The sequence below is a fragment of the Tachyglossus aculeatus genome (genome assembly GCF_015852505.1).
Source record: "Tachyglossus aculeatus isolate mTacAcu1 chromosome 12 unlocalized genomic scaffold, mTacAcu1.pri SUPER_6_unloc_1, whole genome shotgun sequence".
Classification (NCBI taxonomy): Eukaryota; Metazoa; Chordata; class Mammalia; order Monotremata; family Tachyglossidae; genus Tachyglossus; species Tachyglossus aculeatus.
In genome coordinates this window covers 11,189,271-11,215,757 of record NW_024044828.1, presented here as the reverse complement: position 1 = coordinate 11,215,757, position 26,487 = coordinate 11,189,271, and the positions used below count along the sequence as shown (strand labels likewise).

The 26,487-nt window shown below is 46.0% G+C and overlaps 1 protein-coding gene across 4 annotated transcripts; it reads right to left on the bottom strand.

Annotated features, from left to right (window-relative positions):
* Positions 1 to 425: 425 nt before the first annotated feature.
* SEPHS1 (selenophosphate synthetase 1) lies at positions 426 to 26,487 on the bottom strand. Of its 4 annotated transcripts, XM_038741324.1 has the most exons (11): positions 24,309 to 24,800; positions 23,323 to 23,460; positions 22,103 to 22,173; positions 21,727 to 22,005; positions 16,114 to 16,217; positions 13,997 to 14,104; positions 12,030 to 12,184; positions 10,331 to 10,421; positions 6,010 to 6,109; positions 3,066 to 3,278; positions 426 to 1,735 (listed from the first exon to the last, which is right to left on the bottom strand). In XM_038741324.1, the coding sequence occupies exons 4-11, from the start codon at positions 21,917 to 21,919 to the stop codon at positions 1,521 to 1,523; spliced, it is 1,179 nt and encodes a 392-aa protein (XP_038597252.1). In that variant the 5' UTR covers positions 21,920 to 22,005; positions 22,103 to 22,173; positions 23,323 to 23,460; positions 24,309 to 24,800; the 3' UTR covers positions 426 to 1,520. The 4 variants fall into 4 exon arrangements, with proteins under 4 accessions (XP_038597252.1, XP_038597254.1, XP_038597255.1 ...); XM_038741326.1 differs by lacking the exons at positions 22,103 to 22,173; positions 23,323 to 23,460; positions 24,309 to 24,800 and adding an exon at positions 26,320 to 26,487; XM_038741327.1 differs by lacking the exons at positions 22,103 to 22,173; positions 23,323 to 23,460.

Below are 26,487 nucleotides of genomic sequence, written 5' to 3'. Positions count from 1 at the left end.
ACAGTCAGAGTTACATTCGAGGCACTCAATAAATACCACTACTGCATTACTTCTATCCAAGTTATCCCTCTCCGTGTGGCTCCAGGTGGCAATACTCTTTGACTAGAGATTTAGATTGGACTTTCTCGTCTCATTTATAAAGATACTTCCACAAAGATCTATTTACTCTTGTCTCTTTTGGCAATGATCATTCCAGACCGATTAGCAAAAGGTTTAAAACATTCAGAAGCTTCTGCTTCTTAGCAAATCCCAAAAGACACTTTGAAAGAACCAATTTATCCTCTAGACATGAAGTTTAGTCAACTATAGCTTCACTCAGGTTAAACACCATTAAACAAGAAAATTACAATTCAGTTCATCACCAACTGTTCAAAACAAAACCTCTTCTGATCCTCCGAGACAAAACTAAAAAGGGCGTCCACTTATACAAGAGCAATAAAAAAAATTAAATATTTATTTGAATAACAAGTTTAGGTTCAAGCTGCAATGTTGGCAATGTAGGTTTTTAACACAGATCACAAAAAGCGTGCACAAAAAATGTATTGGAGCAAAAGACAAAATAACTCTAAGAATTATGCTAAGTAGCTGCTGATTTTAAGAGAACAAAGGCTTGTAATCACTATACAAAATATAAAATGTATTAAACACTACCATCCACAGAACAGTCTTTTTATTATTGATTATATTTAAAAATTATCTGTGTAATTATATAGTGAATTGTAAATGAATTCTATACATGAACCCCCTCTTGGTCGGCAACCCCTTGCGGCACTAGAGCACATCCAATCACGTGGCAAAAATCAATAATTCCTTTTTGCTTTCAATAAAACAAAACAATTACTGATATCACCGTAAATCTTATAAAGTCTACAAATAAGGAAATGAAAATGTCTCCTTCCACTTTGAAGTGCTTTTCATGCAGAGTTAAGCACTTGGGCCTTGCATCGCCGAGGAAGTGGCTAAGACGTGTCCAGGCTCGAAGAGATGCTCTCGGATCATAAGACGAAACGTTACAAATCAAAGACGGAAAGGAATCATGCAAACCTCCTCTGACTGGGTATACCCGCTGCGTGTCAACTACCAATTTATTGCCTGTCCAGAATATCATTCAAGGCGTCGAAGGATGAGTAGACTTACCATGATAAATATACATATAATGAAAAGACACGAACAGCTATTTGACACTACTACTGGTAATGTCTGTGCTATGTGAAAGCACCTTTAAAAAAGAGCCTATGCGGCGAGAGATAAGTGTCTAAAGATTCAAAATGAATCAACAGTATTGGATAACAATATCATTCTCAACTCAGAAGCTGCCTCAAGATTAGGTGCATCTTCAGTTAATGTAACAGGAAAAAAAGGCAATGGATTTTCTTTTACTAATTGCAACCACTCACTGGCTGGCCCGAGGCCACCACGGGTGGAGACACAAGATCTGGGTTTACAGTCTTTAATTGTAATGGCGACAAAGGAATAAACCGATTTAAAAAACAGAAACGGCCCAGCAGTGTTGGTCTGGATTAGGAGGTGGCCCCGGGCGTGGGGTTCACGTTCTGGGTGGCTACTTGCGGTGCGACTTCGATGATCCGGGGCTTGTCTATGATCCTTGCCGTGCGGTTGCCTTTCTCTACAATCCCAATAATCCATGCTTGGTGGCCTTCGCCGTACTTGGGGGACTTGATCTCTGCACAGAAGCGGGCCGCCTGCTCGCGGGGTAGGCAGATTAGAAGGCCTCCTGGCAAGGGGAAAAGACAGGGGGATGTGAATGGAGGATCGGTTTGCTCATTAGAGGATTTCTGCCGCTCCTCTCCACCAACTGACCAGCTCTGACCGGCCAATCGCTCCTCACTGGCCAATAAGCCTTCGCTTCTGCCACACAGGGGAGAGTGAGAGCGTGCGTATGTATATGCACCTGTGTCTTCCTCGCTACGATTCAAAGGGCAATAAAAATGGATCCGTTCCATAAATCTACCACCACAACTTTGGGTTACTCAGTCTCCCATCCCTATCTACAATCCCAGTAGGAACTTCGGAGAAAATAAAAACTGATAGCATCAACATTCCCTGACCTTTCCCCAGTACAGGTTGAGCGGATCAAAACTTTTGGAGGAGTTCTACTTGATTTGCTGAGTGAAGATTAAAAAAAAAAATCAGAAATGGGGGGGGTGGAGGAAAAAAAACCAGTCCTCCTCATGACAGCATTACAGAAAAGTTTTGAAATTGATTTAATTGCCAATACTAAATAACGGAGTTGTAGCTAGTTTCCCCAAAAATGCAGCTTTGTTTTAAAAAAGCAGATGATCCAAACAATATAACACCTCTGCACTCCCCCAAGCCCACTACAGCTGTTGGGAGGGCCCAGGCCCTTGGCTATGGCTGGCCTTCCCAGGCTTTGGCACTCATTCTGCCCATGGGGCCTCTGCCCATTGTACGCTGGCCACAGTAAGGACAATATGCTGGGTTACGGGAGAGACGGCAGGGAGTGAGGAGCAAACAAAAGGAGTAGAATAAGAGACAAAACGCAAGACAGTGGGATAAAGGGACTGAGAGAAAACAGACACGGGTTCCTGTGGAAAGGGGAGATTGGAGAAAAAGAGCCTTTAGGCAAGTAGCCACCCAGAAAAAAAATAACAAACCCCAAAACCAATTTTAAGAGTTGCATTCATTTTTAAAGGTTCTCTTTTTAGCAATAGAATGAAAGCCGGGTTACTTTCCTAAAAAAAAAAGTCACATTTAAGGCATTGTGCTTTTGATTGTCAGCTCAAACACTCGTAAGTTTGCAAGGATAACTGAATGGTCAGATAACTGAATGTTCACAACCTTTTCTCTCCTCCCCCAAGACCGCTCTACGTATGCACCCCACCTCACCCAGCATATTCAAGCCCCACTCTGGGCCCAGGGAGAGCCTCTAGGGCAGTCGGTGGCCCCAGGGCAGAGCTAAGATGGATGGCTCCCTACAGCTGAAGGGAGAAGAGGTCCAAAGCCCTGTCCCCACCACCCTCATGGGCTTTCCCCAGCCTCCCCGAGACACCCCCACCCTTCCAAAACCCAGTCAGCCCTCTCACCTGACGTCTCCGGGCAGGTCCCGTGCATGAGGCCGAACATATTTCCACAGGCCTTGCTGACGGCGGCCATCTTGGCCAGCACGGGCAGATTGTGAATTACAAAGGACACTTCGTTCCTCTGCTGCTTGGCCAGGTTCTGCGCGTGGCCTAAGATTCCAAACCCCGTAATGTCCGTGGCCGCGTGGGCATTAAATGTGTGCATGAGTCCAGCCGCTGAAAGCAAATACAGGGAGTAATCAATTCCCTGCTATCTGGTTGCCCAACAAGGATAATTTTGCTTCCTTCTCCATTAGTCACGAGATTTCCCAAGTGACAGGAGGCAACTATGTAGAGATGACATTCTCTGGAAAAATACAAGTTTAAATTTGAACTACTAGATAGCTGCCAGTTTCTGTCTGCTTGCCTCCCTCATTAGATGGTAAGCTCGTCCAGGGCAGCAATCACATCTTTTATTACTTCTAACTCCACTGTGCTCTTCCAAGAGCTCTGGTTGGTAATCTGTGCCCAGGTAGGTGCTCAATAAATACCACTGATTATCTGAGTGAGGCTCTGAATACCCCCCTCAAGTACTCAGAACAGTGCTCTGAAGTTGCTCGACCAACACTGCCGGTGATCTGGAACGTGTCAATTACTGATCATTATTAACCATCACAATTGCTTGCATTTACAATGTTCTAAGCACTGTACTAAATGCTGAGGGAGACCCAATATGAACAGATCAGACGCTGATCTGATGCTCTGCATTTGTAGTTCTTGAGTCTGAGTGCTAAGAGCTTTCCAAAATACGGCAAATAAATCAAGAGTTAGGACAGGCACAGCAATGTATGCTGGAAAAACACCTTCCATTCTGAAGCCAGAATGTCCATTATCCCCAGCTGATATCTCAAGCGTGCATAACATAAATTTCTTACCTTGATCTTAAAATTCAGAATAAGGTAGCTTGTGTGGTCCTTAGAGCCACAAGGAAGACCCCTTACTGTAATTCTGCCCATATTTTAGGTATCTCTAATTGATTCAGAAGATCAGATTTCAAATAAGTCAAAAGTCCATTCATTCACTCATTCAATTGTATTTATTGAGCGCTTACTGTGTGTAAAGCACTGTACTAAGCACTTGGGAGAGTACAATACAAAAAAAGACAGTTTCTGTCTCACATGGGGCACACAGTCTAAGTAGGCGGGAGGAGGATTTAATCCCCATTTTACAGATGAGGTAACTGAGGAACAGAGAAGTTAAGTGACTTGCCCAAGGTCACCCAACAGGCATCTGGTAGAGCTGGGATTAATTACAAATAATAAAAATTATGGTATTTGTTAAGCACTTACTTTGTGCCAAGCACTGTTCTATGCACTGCGGTAGATATAAGGTAATCAGTTTGTCCCAAGTGGGGCTCACGGTCTTAATCCACATTTTACAGATGAGTTAACTGAGGCACAGAGAAGTTAAGTACTTGCCCAAGGTCACACATCAGACACGGGGTGGAGCGGAATTACAACCCACGTCCTGATTCCCAAGCCTCTTTCCACAGGACCACACTGCCTCTCTGACTAGTAACTTTCCACCCCCGATGCTGCTTGTATGCTGGGGACCAATCTGACTCCTCTCTCAATCCCCAAACAATTGGAATTTATTTTGTAAAGGCAAGATGTAGTTTACATTCTCTCTCAATGTCTTCTTCATACTTTCTGAAGCATGAAAGCCCTGCAAAACTGCAGGAGACCGACATAATAAATAATAATAATGATAGTAATAATAATAGTATTTGTTAAGCACCTACTTTTTATGGTATAGGTTAAGTGCTTATCATGGGCAAGCACAGAGATAGATGCAAGATAATCAGGTTGGACACAGTCCCTGTCCCACATAGGGCTTGCAGTCTTAATCCCCATTTCACAGCTGAGGTAACTGAGGCACAGAGAAGCTACGTGACTTTTCCAAGGGTCATACAGCAGACGTGTGGCGGAGCCAGAATTACACTCAGGTCCTCTGACCCCCCTCACGCGCCTCTGCTCTTTCCACTTGGCCACGCTGTCTCCCACTACAATGGGGAGGATACATAATACTCAAGTCGGACACAGTCCCTGTCCCACAAGGGGTTCACAGGTACCAATCTAAGAAATGACCAAATCTGCTTCTCTTTCCTTCATCCAGCTCATCAACAGTTCATCATTTGAGGCAGATAGCCTTCCAAACTCTCAAACGATTTTGATAAGTTCCCTGTCACAGATCAGGGCCTGTCCAAATATCTTCCACATCTTGTCCAACCACAACACTCATTTTAGCAACAACCCATACTCCTAGAGCACCCTCCAAAGCTGGAATTTCCTGAAGTAACCCTGGGTTACTGGCCCAGGGTTCCATGGTGAGCCAGTGGCTGGGAAGGCCCAACCAAGGAAAGATGGGCCTAAAACCACACCTGTGGGAAATGTAGCAGAGATGGCCCTTGCACCAGAAAAAGGCTACTAACCCCACCCCCCAGACTTGGAAGAAAAAGGACTCTGAGAGGATCAAGAAGATAAAATGATCCTGGGTCTCAAAGGCCATTTTGGTCCTGCTCTCAATCCCTCAACCTATGACCGCATTACAGACTTTGTCGCTGTGACAAATCCCCAAACCGGAGGCATCTGGAGCCCAGCAAGGCTGAAGCAGCTAACCTTAGATGCACAGCTGTGGGACCACTTAGAATTCAGTTAGTTATGGTACTTGCTCATTCTCTTTTCCTTGCAACATTGCAAACGGCCATTCACCTTCAGTGACAATCCTCGCCAGAGAAATATTAAAGATATTCAGATTCCACGCTCCAGTTTCTACTTCTTAAATGCTTTTGTCATGAAAATCATTCCAGACTCTGTCTCTCAACAGCTCCTCTCAGACACCAACTACACCCCGTGAATCTGCTTTTAAGACCAAAATACCAGCATGACAAGAATTCCATTCTTCTTACCTGTTCGGTTGAGTCTTGCCATATTCATCATTGCTTCTTGATATGCCAACTCCACATCTTCCTGAGTTACCACCAGTTTGATCTTATTCCATTTCTCAGGCTGAGAAGAATTAAGAGAAAAGGGAAATAAATATTTTTTTTTGGACTTCTATGTAAAGAAACTAAAAAACCCATTTTGGGGGCATAGCCACATGTAAAATCCCCTGGAAAACGGAATTTCATTTATGTAAATTTGTATGCACTGAGTTCCCTAGCTTCCTACTGTTTCATCAAATGTAATTTCTTTTGTGACAATTATTTCTGTCTAGCCACATAATCATGAAAGCTTGTCCTCTCTCCAGTCCCTCTTTTGTAATTAGATATTGCAGTTAATAGGACTTGTAAAACTAGCAGCCATGAAGAGACGGTTCTGGCAAAGGGAAACTCATTGGCTTCTGTGCTATCTGTGCAAGGCAGGGCATTAGACCACAAATGATCACAATCCTCTAATTTTTTTGGCGGGGGGAGGAAGGGGCATTGATAAACCACATCCATAGCATAACCCCACTTTTTGACTTTCCTAGCTTTTCATATTGCGTATTTTGATTCTATTAAGTTTATTTCAGTTTTACTCTGCCATGTCTTTTGGTTTTAAAATTACTGGTTGATTGTTCTGGTTCTTCAAGGTCTAATTGAATTCAATTACCTAATAATAATAATGATACTAATAACAACTGTAGTATTTGTTAAGCACCAAATGCCAAGCACTGTACTAAGCACTGGAGTATAATCAAGATACTCAAGTAGGACACAGTCCTCGTCTCACATGGAGTAATAATCTAAGGGGAGGGAGAACAGGTATTTACCTCCAATTTTCCAGATGAGAGAACTGAGGCACAGAGAACTTAAGTGACTTACCCAAGGTCACACTACAGGCAAATGACAGTCATTCATTTATCTTGGAGGGAGGGAAAGGGTCTTTCCCACTTTCCATGGATCTGGTCTTAGAGGAATTCTGTATGAAAAATTCTATTGATTACCCCTAGTTCTAGATAACCATAAAATTATTTCTCTTATAGTTTATCCCAAGCGAAAGCTCACCCTACTCGCCCTTTTCTAACGGTATTGGTTTAAAGTGCTTACTATGTGTCCTGCAGTAAGTGCTGGGGTTGCCCCCTCCTTCCTCTCCCCATCCTTCCCCTCCCCACAGCACCTGTATATATTGTATATATGTTTGTACGTATTTATTACTCTATTTATTTTATTTGTACATATTTGTTCTATTTATTTTATTTTGTTAATGTTTTGTTGTCTGTCTCCCCCTTCTAGACTGTGAGCCCGCTGCTGGGTAGGGACCATCTCTATATGTTGCCAACTTGTACTTCCCAAGCACTTAGTACAGTGCTCTGCAAACAGTAAGCGCTCAATAAATACGATTGAATGAATGAATGCATACAAGTCAGACACAGCCCCTGTCCCATGAGGGAGAACAAGTACTGAATCTTCATTTTATAGCCAGAGAGAGACCTGGGCCATGTCAGAGACCATCCGGAGGCTGCAAGGTAACAGCCTGAAAGTTCCTGAGGTCACACGTAGGTTTTTTTTTTTATGGTTTTTGTTAAGCAGCCTATGTCCCAGGCACTGTATTAAACCCTGGGGAGATACAAGCTGATCAGGTTGGACATAGACCATGTCCCACATCACAATCTTAATCCCCATTTTACTGATGAGGAAACTGAAGCATAGTTAAGTGACTTGTTCAAAGTCACATAGCAGATAAGTGGTGGAGTCAGGATTAGAACCCATGCTCTATCCACCAGGCCATGCTGCTTCTCTTCCAATTCTCCCCTGTATTAGAGGCATGTCTACTCCAGACCTCCCGCACAAAGTGACACGAGGGAGGCGGCGGGCTCTAGCTTCTTTAGCCATTTAACTACACGGATGCGTACAGCACTACAACCTGACAAGAATACTGGATTTGGAAGCACTCTGTGCAGAATTAGAACAATGAACACGAGAGAAAGAACTTTCAATTGTTTTGACACCCAAGCTAGTCTGCCTCAATGGATCTGCTGAAACATTTACTACTTCAGACTTGCAGAGTGCTTTCATTATTCCACAGTGCTGTCATATTACTTATTTCACTTTATCCTCACAACACTATATGGGAAGCAGCATGGCCTAATGGATAATAATAATAATAATGATGATGGTATTTGCTAAGTGCCTACTATGTGCCAAGCACTATTCTACATGCTGGGATAGATACAAGGTAATCAGGTTGTCCCATGTGGGGCTCACATTCTTAATCCCCATTTTACAGATGAGGTAACTGAGGCACAGAGAAGTTAAATGACTTGCCCAAAGTCACACAGCTGACAAGTGGTGGAGCCACGATGAGAACCCGTGACCTCTGACTCCCAAGCCCGGGCTCTTTCCACTAAGCCACGCTGCTTCTCATTGATAGAGAATGGGACTGGAAGTCAGAGAACCTGGGTCACTGTGTGACCTCAGGCAAGTCACTTAATTTATCTGTAAAATGGGAATTAAGACTCTGAGCCCCATGTAACGCATGGACTGTGCCCTAACTGATTGGCTTGTATCTATCCCAGCACTCAGTACAGTGCCTGGCACACAGTAAATGCATAATATGAAAAAAAAAATAACACCCCCCCCCCGCCCCAGTATTATTATGCCCATTTTACAGATTAGGGCAATGAGGCCCAGGGGTTAGGTGACATGCCCGTAGTCCCAAAGCAAACCAGTGGCAAGGCTGGGACTAAGAGTCGGGTGTTCTGACTCTTCAGCCCATTCTCTTTCCACTAGGCCACACTGCCTTTACATGACATAGTAAAAAGTGCCAGACCTCATTTCAGAGTTTGTGACCCAGCAAACAGCAACTCCATTTTCATTTCCTTAAAACTTTCTCAGGCCTCTTGACAGGCATGCAATCCTCTGTATGAATTACAAATCACATTTTAGCGTAAGAGTCTGATATCCGCGTGAGGATGCATGATGGCTAATCTCTTATTTACCATTACAAATGGTGTGAGAGAGTATAACCAATGAATGGTGCAGCCTCGAGAGCATTCTGCCTCGCAAGCGGAGATATACTTTGCTGATGAGTAATAAAATTACTTCTTTCGTTCTCTCAACTGTTCTTCAGAACCGAAACCGGCTCAGATGATAGGTGTGGAAAATTGAAAGTGCCAAAATAGGTAGGAATCTGCAACAATCCCATTAATTTGTGAGTTGTTACATCCACGAAAGAACCAATCTGGGATGAAGTATGAAGGCAGCCAGAAAACTGACTTGGTTTTCTAGATTTATTCCCTACCTGTGACTTAACACTACCAAAGCTCTCATTTCAGTAGTTGACAACCAAACATAACTGTCCCTGGCTTAACTGCCAATACTGTTGATTCAACCTAATATCTGAAAGATCACGCTCTCACCCATGAGACAAGACACGACACTGGTCACTTGTCTTGGTTGCTTGTCAGTAAACAAGACAAGCAAGTGCCATTTACGAAAAATGCTGAAAATGGACATGCCAAAAGGGGAAAACGTATTTTCTAGCTGCCACCACAATTAAAATGCAAGCTGCACATAGATAGGAGGCTACCCCACTCATGGTTGCATCTTGGCAACATGCTGTATGTGCCCACATAATAAGGATAATAATAATAATAATGATGATGACATTTGTTAAGTACTTATTCTGGGCCAAGCACTCTATTCAGTGCTGGGATAGAGGCAAGATAATCAGAAAAAATGCCAGAAAGGGCTCAGAAGGGCTGAAGTCCCCTTGTTATTATTTTAAATTCAAACATTACCTTTTCTTTCTCCAAAAACCCCTTAGCTTGACCTGGCCCCAGAAACCATTATTTATTTTTTTATTATTAGTATCATCATCAACAACAACCATAGTGGTACTTGTTACGCACTTATTACAACAGCAATAATAACAACAGTGGTACTTGTTAAGCACTTACAATACGCCAAGCACTATACTAAGTATTAAGATCAAGACACTAAGTTGACTGAACACAGTCCCTGTCCCATATGACATTCATAGACTAAGTAGGAGGGAGAACGGGTATTTAATCCCCATTTTACGGATGAGGAAACAGAGACACCGAGAAGTTAAGCAACTTGCCCCAGGTCACCCAGTTGGCAAGTGGTGGAGGCAGGATTAGAACCCATGCCCTCTGGGTCCCAGGTCCGTGCTGCTTCCCCTAGGCCAACCTTCTTCTCTGTTTTTATCCTGAGGATTTACAGACCCTCAGTGTTAAGTGAACCTGTCCCCAACTTCCATTCTTCTCAGCGCAAATTTACTCACAATGTCCAACCACTGGTGCACCGCTACCGCCACTTGGGTTCCCAGGGGTTTAGTTAGCACGAGCACATCTCCCGGAACTGCATTGTCCGGCCTGTGGAGAAACAACAGAATGATTCCAAGTTCTGCAGCTGAAATTCCCTTAAGCAAAGCCCTACGAGGGTTGAGGCCCAGGGGTGCCACCAAAACTCAGCTGGATCCTTTTGCAAGCACATAAAGTTGTTTCTCTTCTTTAAAAACACAAATACACATAAGAGCTCAGAACTCTCTGCCAGAATCATATGAAGGTAGCCCTGTAGAATGTTTTCTTCTTCAATAAATATGAGCACTGACTGTGTGCAGAGCACCCACCCGTGCTCTATATAGGAATCTTCACCTTGTGAAATCCCCGATGCTTCCTTTAGGTTGGACCAGATCTGCACTCCTAGGTCTCTTGTGTGTCCTCAGCCTCAAAATCGTTGGGTTTTTTTCCCCCACCAGCAAGAGTAAGAAAGGTCTGGACACCAGATTGGGTAAAACTTGATTCAGATTCTGGAGGAAGTGGGAGGAGCGGGGAGAGTTTTAGAACTCATCTGCCAACCAGCTGAACGAAAGCTGGGGTTCATGTCCTCCATCTCACCGTCCTGCACAATTCCGCTCCTACTGGGAGTATTCCATCTTCTTACGGAACAAAGGAGAAACCAAGCCAAGTCTTTCCTGACCCCTCTTACGGGAGATGGCTTCCTTGAAGCTGCTTGGTTGTTTCCGGGTTGGGAATCTAATTTTGTACGTCCCATGCATTAGAGGATTAAGGCTGTCATAGAATCGGGCATGATGCCAGCAAGGGCAGCTAAACTCACCATGATCACACCTACGACACTGAAAGAAGACCAGTGGTCTGAGAAAAAGCTCTGCTTCACCTGGGTTCTTTCCCCCAAATCTGCCAGAGACTCCAACTCAGTAAAATCTTACGGCGAGGGCAACTCCCCTGTTTGGGAGAATCCTATGCTGCCATTCAAATCCTGGGTTACACTGGCCAGTGGCAAAGCAGAAGGTCTGCTAGCTGATTCAGACCAGCATCAAAACCCTTTCGCCTCCTTCAGCATCTTCATCCTCAAAAACCACACTGTGTATTTCTTGCCCCTCAGCCTACTGCAAAGTAGAAAGAGAAGCTAAAAGGGAGAAAAATGAATTCTCTGTTTGAAATTAATATCATATCAGGCAGAAGGAGGAGTCAGATGGGGGCTAGGGAGAATCTCTTCCCCATAGGAAGCTGGGACTAGGATGGGAGAGGGCTCAGCAGGAAGACCCATGCAGAGACTGCATGGCCCAAGCAATCAATTAATCAATTTTTACAAACCACTGTACAGAGTACAGTTTACCCGTTCCCTGCCCACAAGGAGCTCCAAATCTAGAGGGGGAGACAGACATTAAAATAAATTACGTGAAGGGGAAGCAGAGGAGTATAAAATATGTATGTAAGTGCTCTGGGACTGGGGTATGCTCAGGGGGGAAGGGGCCTGGGTGCTTAAGCGATGCAGAAGGGAGAGAGAAGAGTGTTGAACATGAGAGGTTCATCGGGGAACGCTCTATGGAGGAGATGGAATTTTTGTGGGGTTACGGAAATGGGAAGAGTGCTGATACGTCAGATACAAAGGGTCAGCCCCGCAAGCTTTCTGCCAGTTCCAGAACAGGCGTGTGACATCCTGTCAAAGCAACTCACATGATGAATTCGTTGGGCTGGCAGACTGTAGTGGCCACCCCTCCCAGGACAATCCACGGATTCAGCACCGTCTGCCCACCAGTCACTGACGTCCCAGCCTCTTCAGCTGCATCTTTAAAACCCTGGATAATCAGGGGCATCACTTTATCCCTTTCCTGTGGGGGAAAAGGCACAATAAGGGCACATTTGTCAATCAGTCAACGGTATTTATTGAGTGCTTAGTTTGTGCAGAACACTGTACAAAGCGGTTGGGACTTTACGACAGAGTTGCTAGACACGATCACTGCCCATGAGGAGCTTACAACCTACAAGGGGAATCAGACATAAAAACAGTTTAGGGATATGGGAAATGGTAGAATATAAGATTATAAATTCAGTGGTGCTGGGGTAAGTATCAAAGTGCTTAAAGGGGTACACAAGAGATCAAGGGTGTGGAGAGGGGAGTCAGTAAGGGGTGTCTGAGTTTCCAATAGGAGGAACAACCACACAACATAAGAGTTCTGCATACAAAAAGAGACATCAGAAGATGCCTTTCTTGGAAGTTTTTGTTTTGTTTTTTAATTGATGGTACTTGTTAAGCACTTTTGCATCAAGCAATGTTCAAAGTGTTGGCGTACACGTCAATCAGGTTAGACACAGTCCCTGTCCTGCATGGGGCTCACAGTCTAAGTAGGGGGGAAAGCAGGAGAAATGAGGCAGAAAGAAGCTAAGTGACTTGCCCAAGGTTGTACGGCACGCAACTGGCAGAGCCGAGATTAGAACTAAGCCATGCTGCTCTCCAAACAGGAATTAAAGTAGTAACAGAATATAAGAGCTATTCACTCCAGGCAGCTTGGAAATTGGGTATGGTATTTACTGAGCACTTACTAAAGTGCATGGAGCTCTGGGGTAAATACAAAATAAACACTTCAGTACAGTCCCTAGTCCACAAGGGGCTCATAATCTGGGTGCGGGGGTGGGAGGATAAGGGGAGAAGATACATAGAAAGATAAATCAATTACAGACAAGCTACAGGCAGTGGGAACATTTAAAAACCTAAGACTCGAAAAATCTGGACAGCTTTGAGGGGGCAGTCCTGAGCCCTGACCTGTCTCTAGTTCCAAACAACTGTCCTGGGTTCTGCACTGCTGCCATTTTCCAGTGTCTACCACAGCCCAGGCACAACTGGGTTTCCATCTCCATTTCTTTTCCTTATGGAGTGAAGGAAATCCTGCCAAAGTACATTATCCTCTCCCTTCCACAGCTGAGGGAGAGGGGGTGAACCCATCCCACCACCCTCTAGAAAGACATGCCTGCCATGGTCAAAGAACCCTGGCCCGGGGAGTCCCCAGGTATTTCCCTTGCAGCGATCCTCCTGCTCTGTGCGAGCTGGCAAATACTGGTCTGTGCGAGCAGACAAACTCCACCTCTCAGGAAAAAAGCCGCCACTGTTCTAACGTTCCCAGCAGAACAATGTCCGGAGCTGCCCCAATGCTCGGCAGCCTCCATGGGCAGAACATAGGGTTCTGAGGGTACCGGGAAGGGCTAAAGGAAGGGTTGGAGAGTAGGGCTTTCCGGCCTGCCTGGGTCACCACTGAACGACTCACTTCAGCATGGGTGTGAGAACCATTTCATCACCTCCCTGTTCTCCCGCTCTCCCCACATTCTTCTCAGGCTCTCCAGCCCTACAGACCACCCTCCCCTCCTATGTGCTGCTAAATTCTGGGAATTTGGATTTTCCTAGAACATTCCACCTCAGCAAGCCCTAGCTCCAAGAGTGGGGGGAAAAAAAACCAAGGATCCAACTGGAAGAATGTGTTAACCACAGCCTGTTCCTGCCTGCAGGGGTGGAGAGGAGCCCCAGTCCAACGGTCTCTTCATTTCCCCCTGGGGAAGTGCTGGGAGCAGAGATGAGGGGATGCACTGACATGAAAACCGCAGGAAAGCAGGGACGAGGCAGAACGGTAGACAATTAACATCGAGCTTACCCTGTCTGTCATCTTGTTACTGATTCCAAGGAGCATGAGCATGTTATCGCATTCAGTAACCCCCATGGCATAAAGGTCACTTAGGACATTGGCACAGGCTATCCGGCCCTGGATGAGGGAGAAAGGAAAACGTCAGCAGCAGAGGCAACAGCTTAGGAGGAACTTTCTGTTTGCTCGCAGACCAACACAAGCCAATACGGTCCAGGCACAGAATGGTGGTTCGCTAACTGGGAGCCATGGAGACTGTGTACCTCTAAGCAGCAACACAACCTTTGCCCTCCAACATGGCCAGGGCCACACCTACCACAGGGCCAAGTGGGAGAATTCCCTTAGGTTCTAAGGGCCCTGTCCTTCCTGTGTCCACAGGGTAGATGCCTCTTTGCACCTGCCCTAGGCCTGGACAATACAGGTGAGAGCAACGTTACTGCAGCTCGCTCCTTCTCAGACTGGAGACCCAGACACACATTTTGACTTCTAGAGGAGTAGGAAGGGAGATGTCATTGGATGAAAATGTTTGAAAACCTTGAAATCAGTGACACTCCCAGAACACACAATGATTTGTGCCCGGTGAATATCAAAGGACGGGGAACGGCCAGGCTGGTTAACTTGGGAGACCAGTCTGACCCAGAAATACAGACAGGCCAGTCCAGGACTGGACAGAGCCAGGACAATCTGGCCTGTGTAGAAGGTGCTGGTTGCTGGAAGTGAATCCAAGGTACAAGGCCATGGTGAGGCTGGCTCACGGCCACGTACCCTCTATATGGAAGACCTTCTATTTCCTTGGTCTGAGCACTCAGGACGGCTGAGGCCCATACTTCCAGGACAGAATCCAGCTTACCCAGTCTGACCAAGAAGGGCCAACTGGCCAGAGTGGGGTGGAGGAGGCAACTGGCCCCTCTAACTGCTATGGCCTGATCTTGGGGCTCCAGAACAAAGAGAGGGCTCTTGGTCAGTCAACAAGCATCCGAGAGCTCACCAAAAGGATTTATGGCACAATCCTCAGGCTCTGACTGTCTCACTGCCCCACACCCCCATGCACCCCTAGCTGCCTGACCCTGAGAGTCCTGTTTTCTGAGGGAAACAATCATATTTACTTCTAGACTGTGAGCCCGTTGTTGGGTAGGGACCATCTCTATATGTTGCCAACTTGTACTTCCCAAGCACTTAGTACAGTGCTCTGCACATAGTAAGCGCTCAATAAATACGACTGAAAAATGACTAAATGAATTTATTGGGCGCTTACTGCGTGAAGAGCACTGAACTAAGTGCTTGGGATATTACAATAAAACAGAGTTAGAAGACACATTACCTGCCCACAGAAAGTTTACAAGTGTACAGGGGGAACAGTTCTAGCTGTTCGCTGGCTGCTCCCAAGAAAGAAGTAATGGTGGGAGAGCCAGACTACCCAATGACAATCAACAACCATGCTCACTACTGGCAGCCGGTGACCCCTGCCCCCACGAACGCTTGGTCTATAAGAGTATATGTGCTTAAAGCCGCTTGGCAGGCTTAGGTCCGGTGTACCTGAAGCTCTGGGAGAGAGGGTACTTCAAGAAGTTGGATTAAGTACCCAAGAAGTGAGCAAGGAGACAACCTGGGCTTTCGCTTCTAGAAGGAAGTAATCGAGGCCGGTCCTACTAGGGAAGCTGCTGATTTCCAGCATGACAATATCTGTCATCTCCCAGAGGGCAGAGATGGTGTCTGCCAACTGTATTGTCTCAATCAATACAATTTAATGTGTGCTGTGTGCAGAGCACTCTACTAAGTACTTGTAAGCTCCCAAGCGCTTAGTACAGTGCTCTACACAACAATAAGCACTCAATAAATATCACTGATTGACTGTTTGAAAAAGCAAGACGGCATAAAAACCCAGGGCAAGGGCATGGCAGAAATGAATAAGGAAAACTCCACCTGACGAAACTCTGCTTGAAAAAGAGGAAAATAATCTAATAATTTTGGGGGTTGGCTAGGGCCTATTCGGTTCCCTCTCCACCCTAATGCCCACGCGATCTGCAGGCACAACTGCAGGGCAGTCGGCTTTGGCATTAGGGCAGCCCTCGATGAACTTTCTTTTACAAACCAAGAGCCCAATGAGAACATCATTCATCCACACTCACCATCATGTAAGGGTCGTCCACAATGGGGTATATGTAATCTGTGGTCTGCACCAAGGAAAGACCTCCATGTCTCAAAGGAATAACACATGTGTCCATCCCAATGCCTAGAAAGATAGGAACCATCATAAAAATGAAGAAGGGGGTGAGGAAAGGGGAGAGAACAGTCTATTTCTAAAACCAATATTTTGAATGTGAAGGAAATTGTAAAACAGGTCTATGGAAAAACAGACACTGCCAAGGAAGCAATGTGTTTCTTATCAAGACGCAGAACTGAAATAAATGCAAAACACAACCAGCCTAACAGAAAGAACAAAAATCAAGGAGGAAGCAAGGGACCATAAAAAATATGCAAAAGTTAAACATGGAGAAGCCAAATGCCATGTACCACAAATTCTTTTAGTCTTTTATTTTTGTAGTCCTTGCCAACGTACCAGTGCAACTTAAATTTAAGACTGGTTCTCCTCAAACTGTTAGTATTCTGGGAAAATACACTGGTGTGTCTGTTATTGGAACACAGTGACTGATTTTATCAGAGACAGTTTATGATGCCCTTTAGACATCTACTATCATTTTAAGAATTTCTATGCAATCAACTCTCCAAGAACATCCTTGAAGAAGCTCACATTAAGAAAAACTTGCGGTAGTTGGTCAGCTCTGACCAACATAGCAGATATGTGCACAATTAGAAACAGCATCATATTCCATCCAGGCAGATGCATGTAGTGAACATGCACGCTATGGGAAACCTCATTGCATCTTGCTTTTATTTCAGTACCGTGAAATCCCAAACCTACAAAGCAAAGTTTCTTTTTTCCCTAAAGAATGTTCTCCACACTGTTTTCCTCATTCTTTTCAAAATAAATAATTATGAAGTCAAATATGGGGTGTGTCATTAGCAAGCATTTTCTATGTAACAAGCATTTCCTACCCCTTTCCACCCCTCACCAAGCACATACAGCTGAGCGACATTAAAAAGTACTGGTACATGACTACATGGTAAATTTCTGACAAAATATCAAATGTCAATGAACAATAAAAATACTTATATGTGAGTCTTTTTTCTTTTAAATGGCATTTGTTAGGCGCTTACTTTGTGCCTGGCACTGTACGAAGTGCTGAGGTAAAGATAATCAGACTGGACCCAGTCCGTGTACCACCTAGAAAAGTTGTGACCAAGGTCACACAACAGACAAGTAGCAGTGTCAGAATTAGAACCCAGGTCCTCAAGCTCCCAAACCTGTGCTCTTTCTACTAGGCCATGATGCTTCTTCTATGGGGAAATCTTAAAATCATCACCAACTTCTACCCTCCTCTTTCTCATCTACCCCAGCTTATTCCTAAATGCTCTAAACATGCATTCTGTATTTGTCCTGAAAAGACAGCTTTCTCTTTCTTCTGCCTTCTCCTGAACTATTCTTTTGCAAAAGTGACAGGTGATAGTTACAAAAGATCATCCTATCTTGTAATTTAAGATTCCAAACAAATTATGAAGGTAAACTACACTTATAATGTGAAATTTGTTTTTAACATGGGACTAGAAAGTGATAATGAGCAAAGAGGTGGAAGACACAGGCCAGGTATGAATCAGAGGTCACATGGCCTAGTGGAAAGAGTACGCAGGATCAGAGCCAGGAATTAGGAGACAGGGCTTTTAGTCCCAGTTCTGTCACTTGACTACTGTATGACCTTAAGCAAGTCAATTTACTTCTCTGGGCCTCTGTTTCCCCATCTGTAAAATGGGGTTAAAATGCCTATTCTCCCTTCCTGGGAGCCAATGTGAGACAGGAAATGAATCCGATTTGATTATATTGTATCTATCCTGATGTTTAGCTCCTAACGTGGCAGATACATATATACACATATATGTATGTACACACACACACACACGCGCATGCAATAAATACCAACTTTATCAAGGCCCAACACAGGCACAAGAAGCACATTACTGGCTTATTGCTTTCAATATTAAGGAACCCAACTACCTCTATCATCAGCTCATCCCATGTACAGGTGGCTCCTGTGAGGGCTGTTTCATCATCATCAATGGTATTGAATGCTTACTATGTGCATTTCACTGCACTAAACGGGTGAGAGAGTCCAATACAACAGAATTGGCAGACATGTTCCTGGCCCCACAACGAGCTTAGAGTCTAGAGGGGGAGACCAGAGTTTCCTGCTTCCCTTTCTGCCCAGGTAAGAGAAAAAAGCCAGCCCATTAAGAGTCATGGATTTTATGAAAAGAGTCTATCCCCCTGCAAACTGAACCACAGACAGAACCCCTGCCAAAAAAGACAAAGCATGCCCCATGCCCTTGGGGGAATGGGGAATTTCACTTAAAAAAAAAAAATATATATATATATATATGAAAGTTAGATGCAAGCACCAAGAAATCAGTTCTCTAGCAATCCATTTTCATTGAGAAGCAGCATGGCTCAGTGGAAAGAGCACAGGCTTTGGAGTCAGAGGTCATGGGTTCAAATCCCGACCCCGCCAATTGTCAACCGTGTGACTTTGGGCAAGTCACTTAACTTCTCTGTGCCTCAGATACCTCATCTGTAAAATGGGGATTAAAACTGTGAGCCCCCCGTGGGACAACCTGATCACCTTGTAACCTCCCCAGAGCTTAGAACAGGGCTTTGCACATAGTAAGCGCTTAATAAATGCCATTATTATTATTATTATTTGTGCTCTGACAAAGACCTGTGCAATATTTCAGGGAGATCACTTCCACAACCCCTCAGAAGAAACTGCATTTCGACAAGCGGGATTTGGAATATTTTTAGGGCAAAAGTTTCAAAGACAGGGACCCTGTCTTCCACAGTAGAACGGTAAATGGCATTTATTGTAGAATCACTGGGTCCAGTGCACTTCACGATTATCCTGCCCTCAGATAATAGTGACAAACTATTTAAATGAAAGTTCCAAGTGAACCTTTAGGAAAACTAGCAATGTTTCTTTGGTTATTGTCTTTTCACTTAAACTATTAACTAATACCATGAAAGAGCTATTTCTAAATCTTACAGTAGAAAATTTAGTGGATAGAGTACAGATGGGAGAGTCAGAAGGACCTGGATTCTCTCCCCAGCAGTGTCACCTGTCTGCTGTGTGACTTTGGGCAAGTCATGTAAACTTCTCTGTGCCTCAGTTACCTCATCAGTAAAGTAAGGATTAATACTGTGAGTCCCATGCAGGGCCCAGACTGTGTCCAACCTATTAGCTGGTAGCTATCCCAGCACTTAGAAAGTGCTTAACAAATACCATAAAAAAATTAAAAATCCATTATCTACCATAATAGAACTTTATCAGACCTTGCATCAGACATGTAAAATGTTCTGTTAAAATTACAATATGCTCAGACTATCCTCTAGGTTCACATCTAAAACATACATGTAGAAGACAACTCGTTTCCAAGAACTATGTATTTAAGATTACAGATCAGGGTTCTAATTCCGACTCTGCCACATGTCTACTCTGTGACCTTGGGCAAGTCACTTAATTCCTCTGTGCCTCAGTTACCCCATCTACAAAGTTGGGATTTAATTCTCCTCCCTCCAATGTAAACTGTGTGTCCCAACATGAGAAATGGAATGTGTCCAACCTTATTATCTTGTATCTACCCCAACGCTTAGTACAGTGACTGGCATGTAGTAAGTGCTTAAAAATATTAAAAAAAAGAAATCTACCATTCTTGTTCTTCAGTGTTTGCAGAATCATTCATCCTAGCAAATCAAACCATCTCCTCTGATCAATGGTATTTGTTGAGTGCTTATTATGTGCAGAGCACCGTACTAAGCTCTTGGGCGAATACAACAGGAGTAGCAGATGTGTTCCCTGGCCATAGGTTACAGTCTCTCCCTTCTATGTCTTCTTATTCCAGCATTTCTACATCATCTAAGCACTTGGATGTTCAACACTCACCCCATCACTCCTCACCCTTACATAAACAACTGCAAACTCTATAGCTTCCCTCTACCCTTAATTCATTTTAGTGTCTCTCTCCCCACCACTAAGCTCCTTGAGGCAAGGATGGTGACTATTCACTCTACTGTGTTCTCCCAGGGCCTTGGGAATGTGTCTTCCAACTCTGCTGCAGCTTACGCTCCCAAGTATGTAGTGCAGTGTCCTGCACACTGTAAGTGCTCAATAAATACCACTGATAGATTGATTTAATACAGTGCTCTGCACAGAGTAAGTGCTCAATAAATACCATTACTGGATTGACACTGGGCCTGATTCTAGGAGAGAGAAAGCAGTAAGCTTATCTTTTTTTTCTAAGAACTCAGCCTACACCTGGCTGTAGGGCAAGCCCCTGGAACCCCCCCGCAAGAGGATTCAGAGACCAACAACAGACAGTGGGGAAAAAATGGAAGCGGAACAAACATCTAGGGAGTCTCTGTGAGATAGGTTCTGCCTTGGGGAGCTCAACACTGAGGATCAAGGCTCAGAAACCCTCAACTTGCTCCCCTACCAGCCTTAAAGGAATCGAACCCCCAAATAATGGTATTTTTAGACCCTTTCAGATCTTGAGGCTCCACTCAGGGCCACAGGTCTGCAAGGGATAGTGAAGTTCCAAAGAATAATCGTTGGTATTTACTGAGTGCAGAGAACTGTACAAAAAGTGCTTGGGGAAAGTCCAATTCAAAACATTTGGTAGACATGCTCCCTGCCTACAGTTAATTGGCTTTTCAATGCCCACTCTATCATACTGCTCACAAACACCTATAAGGAATGCAGAAACTGATCGTCCTTCTTGACATGTGGGGGAAACTGAGGCACAGAGCTATCAAGTCACTTTACCAGGTTGACACCTTGTGACAACAGAAAGAAGCCTGGATTAAGGCTCCCAGTCCTTTTCACCAGACCATTAACCATAACACTTCCTTGAACAATGGAGAACTGACAAATCAGGCCTTTTTGTTTCCCTTGGGAGACAAGCACACAACTAAACATCAGCTGTAATTTTGTTCTGTAATTATGTCCTTTATTAATCTAAGTGGTTTGTTTTCTTCTCTGGATTTGACTAACAGCTCTGGGCTTCTAGTCCATGTTTTCATACACATGGCATTCCCGAATGGAAAGAAAGCACTTTTTCAAAAAGTTAAAATTCAAAATTTAAAAGAAAAAGGTCTCCCCAAAATTCAGAATTACCCAAGATATCTTGAGCTACCCATGTTCAAATATTACAGGAGGTGTATGTGTATGGGGGGGGGGGGGTGGATCGTATAAAACCTACCATACGATATTATCCTTTGGCTAGTTCGTAATTTTGTTTACGCGCAACACACTCAGATTTCCAGGAATCAGGTCATGGTAGCAAAATTCTAGTCACAGTCACTCCACCAGTAATTCAGGAGCTGGATACTCCCTCCCCCACTCCCAAATTAACAAGAGAATCCCGCTCCTCCAGCTCATCTGACACCCCTGTTATCATTCAAGTGTTTTCTGTTGTCAAAGGAGTTAGTTACAGGACACAGACAGAGGTAGCCTTTGGGTCCCGGATTGGATCTTGCTAGGAGCAAAGCAGCTGCAAATCAAGGTGGAGAGGAAGGAATAGGAGGAGCAGCGAGAGGGGTGTCTGCCCGGATGCCATTAGAAAAAAGTGGATTACATTACCCAGTCTGGGCATAACTGCCCCCAAAAACTGTTCATCTTCCTGGAAGTGATTCTCCTGCAGTGACTCCAGCAGTTTCTGCAATACGTCCTGGGGTACCTTGCAGCCTGTGCCCTTCAGCTCCGTGAAGCGGGTTAGCCGGAAACTCTTGTCCAATTCGTAACTTTCTGGGTTAAAGGACTCCCGAACAGACATGGTTCTGTCACGCACGCTTCTGCAGCTTCAACTTGCTTCCTTTACCTCTGGAGTAAGCAGGCTTGCCGGTTTCTTTCCAGATCCACCTAGGAGTCACAGAGAGGCACAGCATTAGGAAAAGGCCCGGCAGGCTGGCCGTTGGCACAGAGCAGGCGAGGGTAGGCATTAAAGTAAGACTATTACCAGTCCGAAAATGCCAAGTCGCACCCCAGGGAGGGACCTTCCGGCAGGGCTCTGGAAGTCTCCAACAGTTTCTTGGGATTATTAAATTAGGGAAAACTGGTGCATTTCTGCCCTTTCCACAAACTGGAATGTGGCAAGAATGGCCCCCACAAAAGCCCCAAAGTTGCTGTTCTTGTTTATGTAAAATGCTGCAATACTACCGTCCAGTACCCCTGGATCTCAGTTATGAGAGACCACGATGCCTGGAAGCAGTATTACAATCTAGTTATAAAGTGGAGGTGGATGGAAGACCTTGGGTTCTAATCCCGGCTCCGCCCCTTCACTTGTCCGCTTTGTGACCTTGGGCAAATGACTTCACTTCTCTGTGCCTCAGTTACCTCACCTGTACCTCACCTGAGAAGCAGCGTGGCCCAGTGGAAAGAGCACGGGCTTGGGAGTCAGAGATCATGGATTCTAATCCCGGCTCCGCCAACTGTCAGCTGTGTGACTTTGGGCAAGTCACTTCACTTCTCCGTGCCTCAGTTACCTCATCTGTAAAATGGGGGTGAAGACTGTGAGCCCCACGTGGGACAACCTGATCACCTTGCATCCTCCCCAGCTCTTAGAACAGTGCTTGGCACGTAGTAAGCGCTTAACAAATGCCATTATTATTTATTATTACTAAAACGGGGTCGAGATTGTGAGCCCCACGTGGGACAGGGACTGTGTCCAACCCGATTTGCTTGTGTCCATCCCAGTGCTTAGTACAGTGCCTGACATATAAGTGCTTAACAGATACCATAATTATTATTATTACCAAGGGAGCCACAGATCTGCGCAGGCTTATTTCCTGTGGCACCATCCCATAAGCATAGTTTTCAAAAACGCTTATTTGTCTGTTTTATGGTATCTGTTAAGCACTTACTCTGTGGCACGCACTGTTCTACGCACTGGGGCAGATGCAAGTCAATTAGGTTGGAAGCAAGTCCCTGTCCTCCTTGGGGCTCACAGTCCAAGTAGGAGGGAGAACAGGGGCACTGAGGCATAGAGAAGTTAAGCGACTTGCCCAAACTCACACAGCAAGCAACTGTCAGAGCAGGGATCAGAAGACTGGTCCTCTGACTCCCAGCAATGGTCAGAGCTGGGATTAGAACCCGGGTCCTCTGACTCCCACACCAGTGGTCTGTCTTCTAGGCCGTGCTGCTTCTCTTGTGGGATATAACACCACCAGAAATGAATACGAAACGCTTTGCCGCATCAATTGGCGACTGGTAGGCAGGGTGGGACACGAGTTTTACAGGTCTTTCTTTTCCTAAGTGAATGCTTTCGTTGGAAAGTACTGTCGAGTCAATGCAAATATTCGGCGAGGGGTAAAGGGTCTGTTATAAAGTTGGCGGAATAAATGGAGGCAAACTCATTTTATGAAATTTTCCACGCTGCCAAATCTAATTTTAGACAATAAGGTTTTCATTCTGAGTCAGAAATACGCAACAAAATCCAAAACTAATAGAAGGCCCCTCCGAAGGGTACAATCTTTACCATGGGACAAAGCCGTTAATACTCTACACTTCATTTTCTTACAAGAGACTTCTTGGGGAGAGCTTCTCCTGCAGAGCTGTTTCCTAGAAAGCAAATAGCCCTTCCAGCGAAGGGTATTCACAAACCACTGACAAAGCCTGCCCCGGCTCAAGCTCATTATCATTTCACTGCCGGGCTGAAACAACAAATAAAGCCACACTAATGACCGGCACTTGTGTTTGGTGGTTCCATGGGTGTCTGCAACTGACCCTTTTGGGTTCAAGGCCTTCCGGATTCAGCAAAAGCCAACGGCCTCTTCACATTCTGCTAGGCCTTCAGGATTATGTGTTGCCAATTTGTACTTCCCAAGTGCTTAGTACAGTGCTCTGCACATAGTAAGCGCTCAATAAATACGATTGATTGATTGATTGATTACTATTTTATTTCGTTTAACAGAATTATATGGGCAGCCCAAGTTTTAGGGGACCCTTTCCCCCCCTATAAAAACTCTGATTAAGGACTAAAGTCGCTTTCACTTATAAGTGTTCTTACTCCCCTTGGGGGCATCTTGCTTTTTTAAAACAGATTTTATCAAGCCCCGACTCGGGCAGCATTCCAAACCCCGGTTACTAGAGGCGTGCCTGGGATGAGCAACGATTCTGGTTTGAAACTTGCGCCTTCGATTCGGGGGTCTGAGAAGTCACGGTACCCGAAAAACGATCCGCCGGGGAAACGGCTGCCCACATCGTAGCAAGGTGCCGTGATTTCTGAACCCACGCTGACGATTCGCAGAAAAATTTTCTCAACTCGAACCCCCAAAGATCATGCAAGAAAAAAAATTCCTCCAGCACAAAACGCCTTATGCTCAGCACCCCCTACCAGGGAGGACCGAAATCCAACCCACAAGGCCCCATCTTTCATTCCCGCCCCTTCAAAATGCAGTTGCTCTTTTAGGGAAGGACCTAGCACGCGGTTGTGGGCATTCTTTGATTTAGAAAGTTATTTAACAGCCAAACATTTATTGGTCCGAGTAGTCATCTTGCAGGAGCCGCAGGCTTTTCGATTTCAAACTTGAATGGGAACACAAAACTGTAATGAAAGCTGCTCCCCACGCATCCTTTTTGTGTGAATCTTCTAGACTGGGATCCCGTTGTTGGGTAGGGACCGTCCCTATACGTTACCGACTTGTACTTCCCAAGGGCTTAGTACAGTGCTCTGCACACAGTAAGCGCTCAATAAATACGATTGAATGAATGTGAGATTGGGGGGGGGGGTGAAATGGAGGAGCAGAAGAAGAGATCTAGGGTTAACTTGCAATGGGGGGGTGTACATTTGCTTCTAGACTGTGAACCCGTTGTTGGGTAGGGACCGTCTCTATATGTTGCCAACTTGTACTTCCCAAGGGCTTAGTACAGTGCTCTGCACACAGTAAGCGCTCAATAAATACGATTGAATGAATGTGAGATGGGGGGGTGAAATGGAGGAGCAGAAGAAGAGATCTAGGGCTAACTTGCAATGGGGGGGTGTACATTTGCTTCTAGACTGTGAGTCCGTTGTTGGGTAGGGACCGTCTCTATATGTTGCCAACTTGTACTTCCCAAGGGCTTAGTACAGTGCTCTGCACACAGTAAGCGCTCAATAAATACGATTGAATGAATGTGAGATGGGGGGGGTGAAATGGAGGAGCAGAAGAAGAGATCTAGGGCTAACTTGCAATGGGGGGGGGGGTACATTTGCTTCTAGACTGTGAGTCCGTTGTTGGGTAGGGACCGTCTCTATACGTTGCCAACTTGTACTTCCCAAGCGCTCGGCACAGTGCTCTGCACACGGTAAGCGCTCAATAAATACGACTGATTGATGGTAAGCGCTCAATAAATACGACCGAATGAATGAGCGAGACGCCCCCCGATAATCGAGCTGTTGACAACTTTAAAACAATGACATGAATATTTAGAGCTAAAATTTAACCCCTTCCTGCACCGGTTGAGCGTTTTCAAATGAGCAAGTTAAGGGGGGGGGGAGGAGAAGGAGGTAGAGTGCAGATGGCAGCACCGCCTGCCCGCCCCCCTCCCTCCCTCCCTCCTCCGGGCCCGGGAACAATGCGGCCGTGGGAGCGGGGCGCGGGGGGGGGACGGGCCCCGTGCCGCGGCGGCCGCCGGAGTCGGGGACACCTTAAATTTCAAGCAGCCGCCTTTAAAGGCAAATGAGGCCCGGGCCGCGCGCGCTTTGGGGCGGCCCGGGAACCACTACAGGGTGCGGGGGGGGGGGGGGGGGGCGGCGCGGCCCTGGCGGCGGCAGGGGCGACGGGAGCGGGCCCGGGGAGGCCGGAGCGGACCGGAGCGGACCGGAGCGGGCCGGATCCCCGTCGCCCGTCGCCGACCAAAAATGTCGGCGGGTGGAAAGTTTAACCCCTGCGCCGCCGCTCCCCCCCTCCCCCAACACCTCCTCCTCCTCCTCCGCGCCCCGACCGGCGGCGCTTCTTTTTTAAAGCGGCCCCACCGCGGCGCGCGCCTTCCCGCCGGCCCCAGGGAGGCCAGCCCGGCGGCGGCGGCGGCGGCGGGGAGCGGGGGAGCGGGGCCGCGGGCCCGCCGAGGGCGCTTTGGGCTTCTCGACGAATATTCCCCTTTAAGCGCGGCGGGCCTGCCCGCCTGCCTCCCTCCCTCCCTCCCTCCCTCCTCTCTCTCCCCCCCCACCCCTCCCCTCCCCAGTCTGTCTCTTACCGGTTCGCTTTTCCGCCCTCCTCCTCCTCCCGAAACCGGGACTCCCGGCCCTTCCCACAATGCACCGGGCGCCGCCGGGCCTCCCTTCAGCGGCGCCTGAAGAAAAAAAGCGGCCCTCCGGGGGCTCCGCCGGCGGGACCCGCACCCGGACCCGGGGCGGGGGGAGGG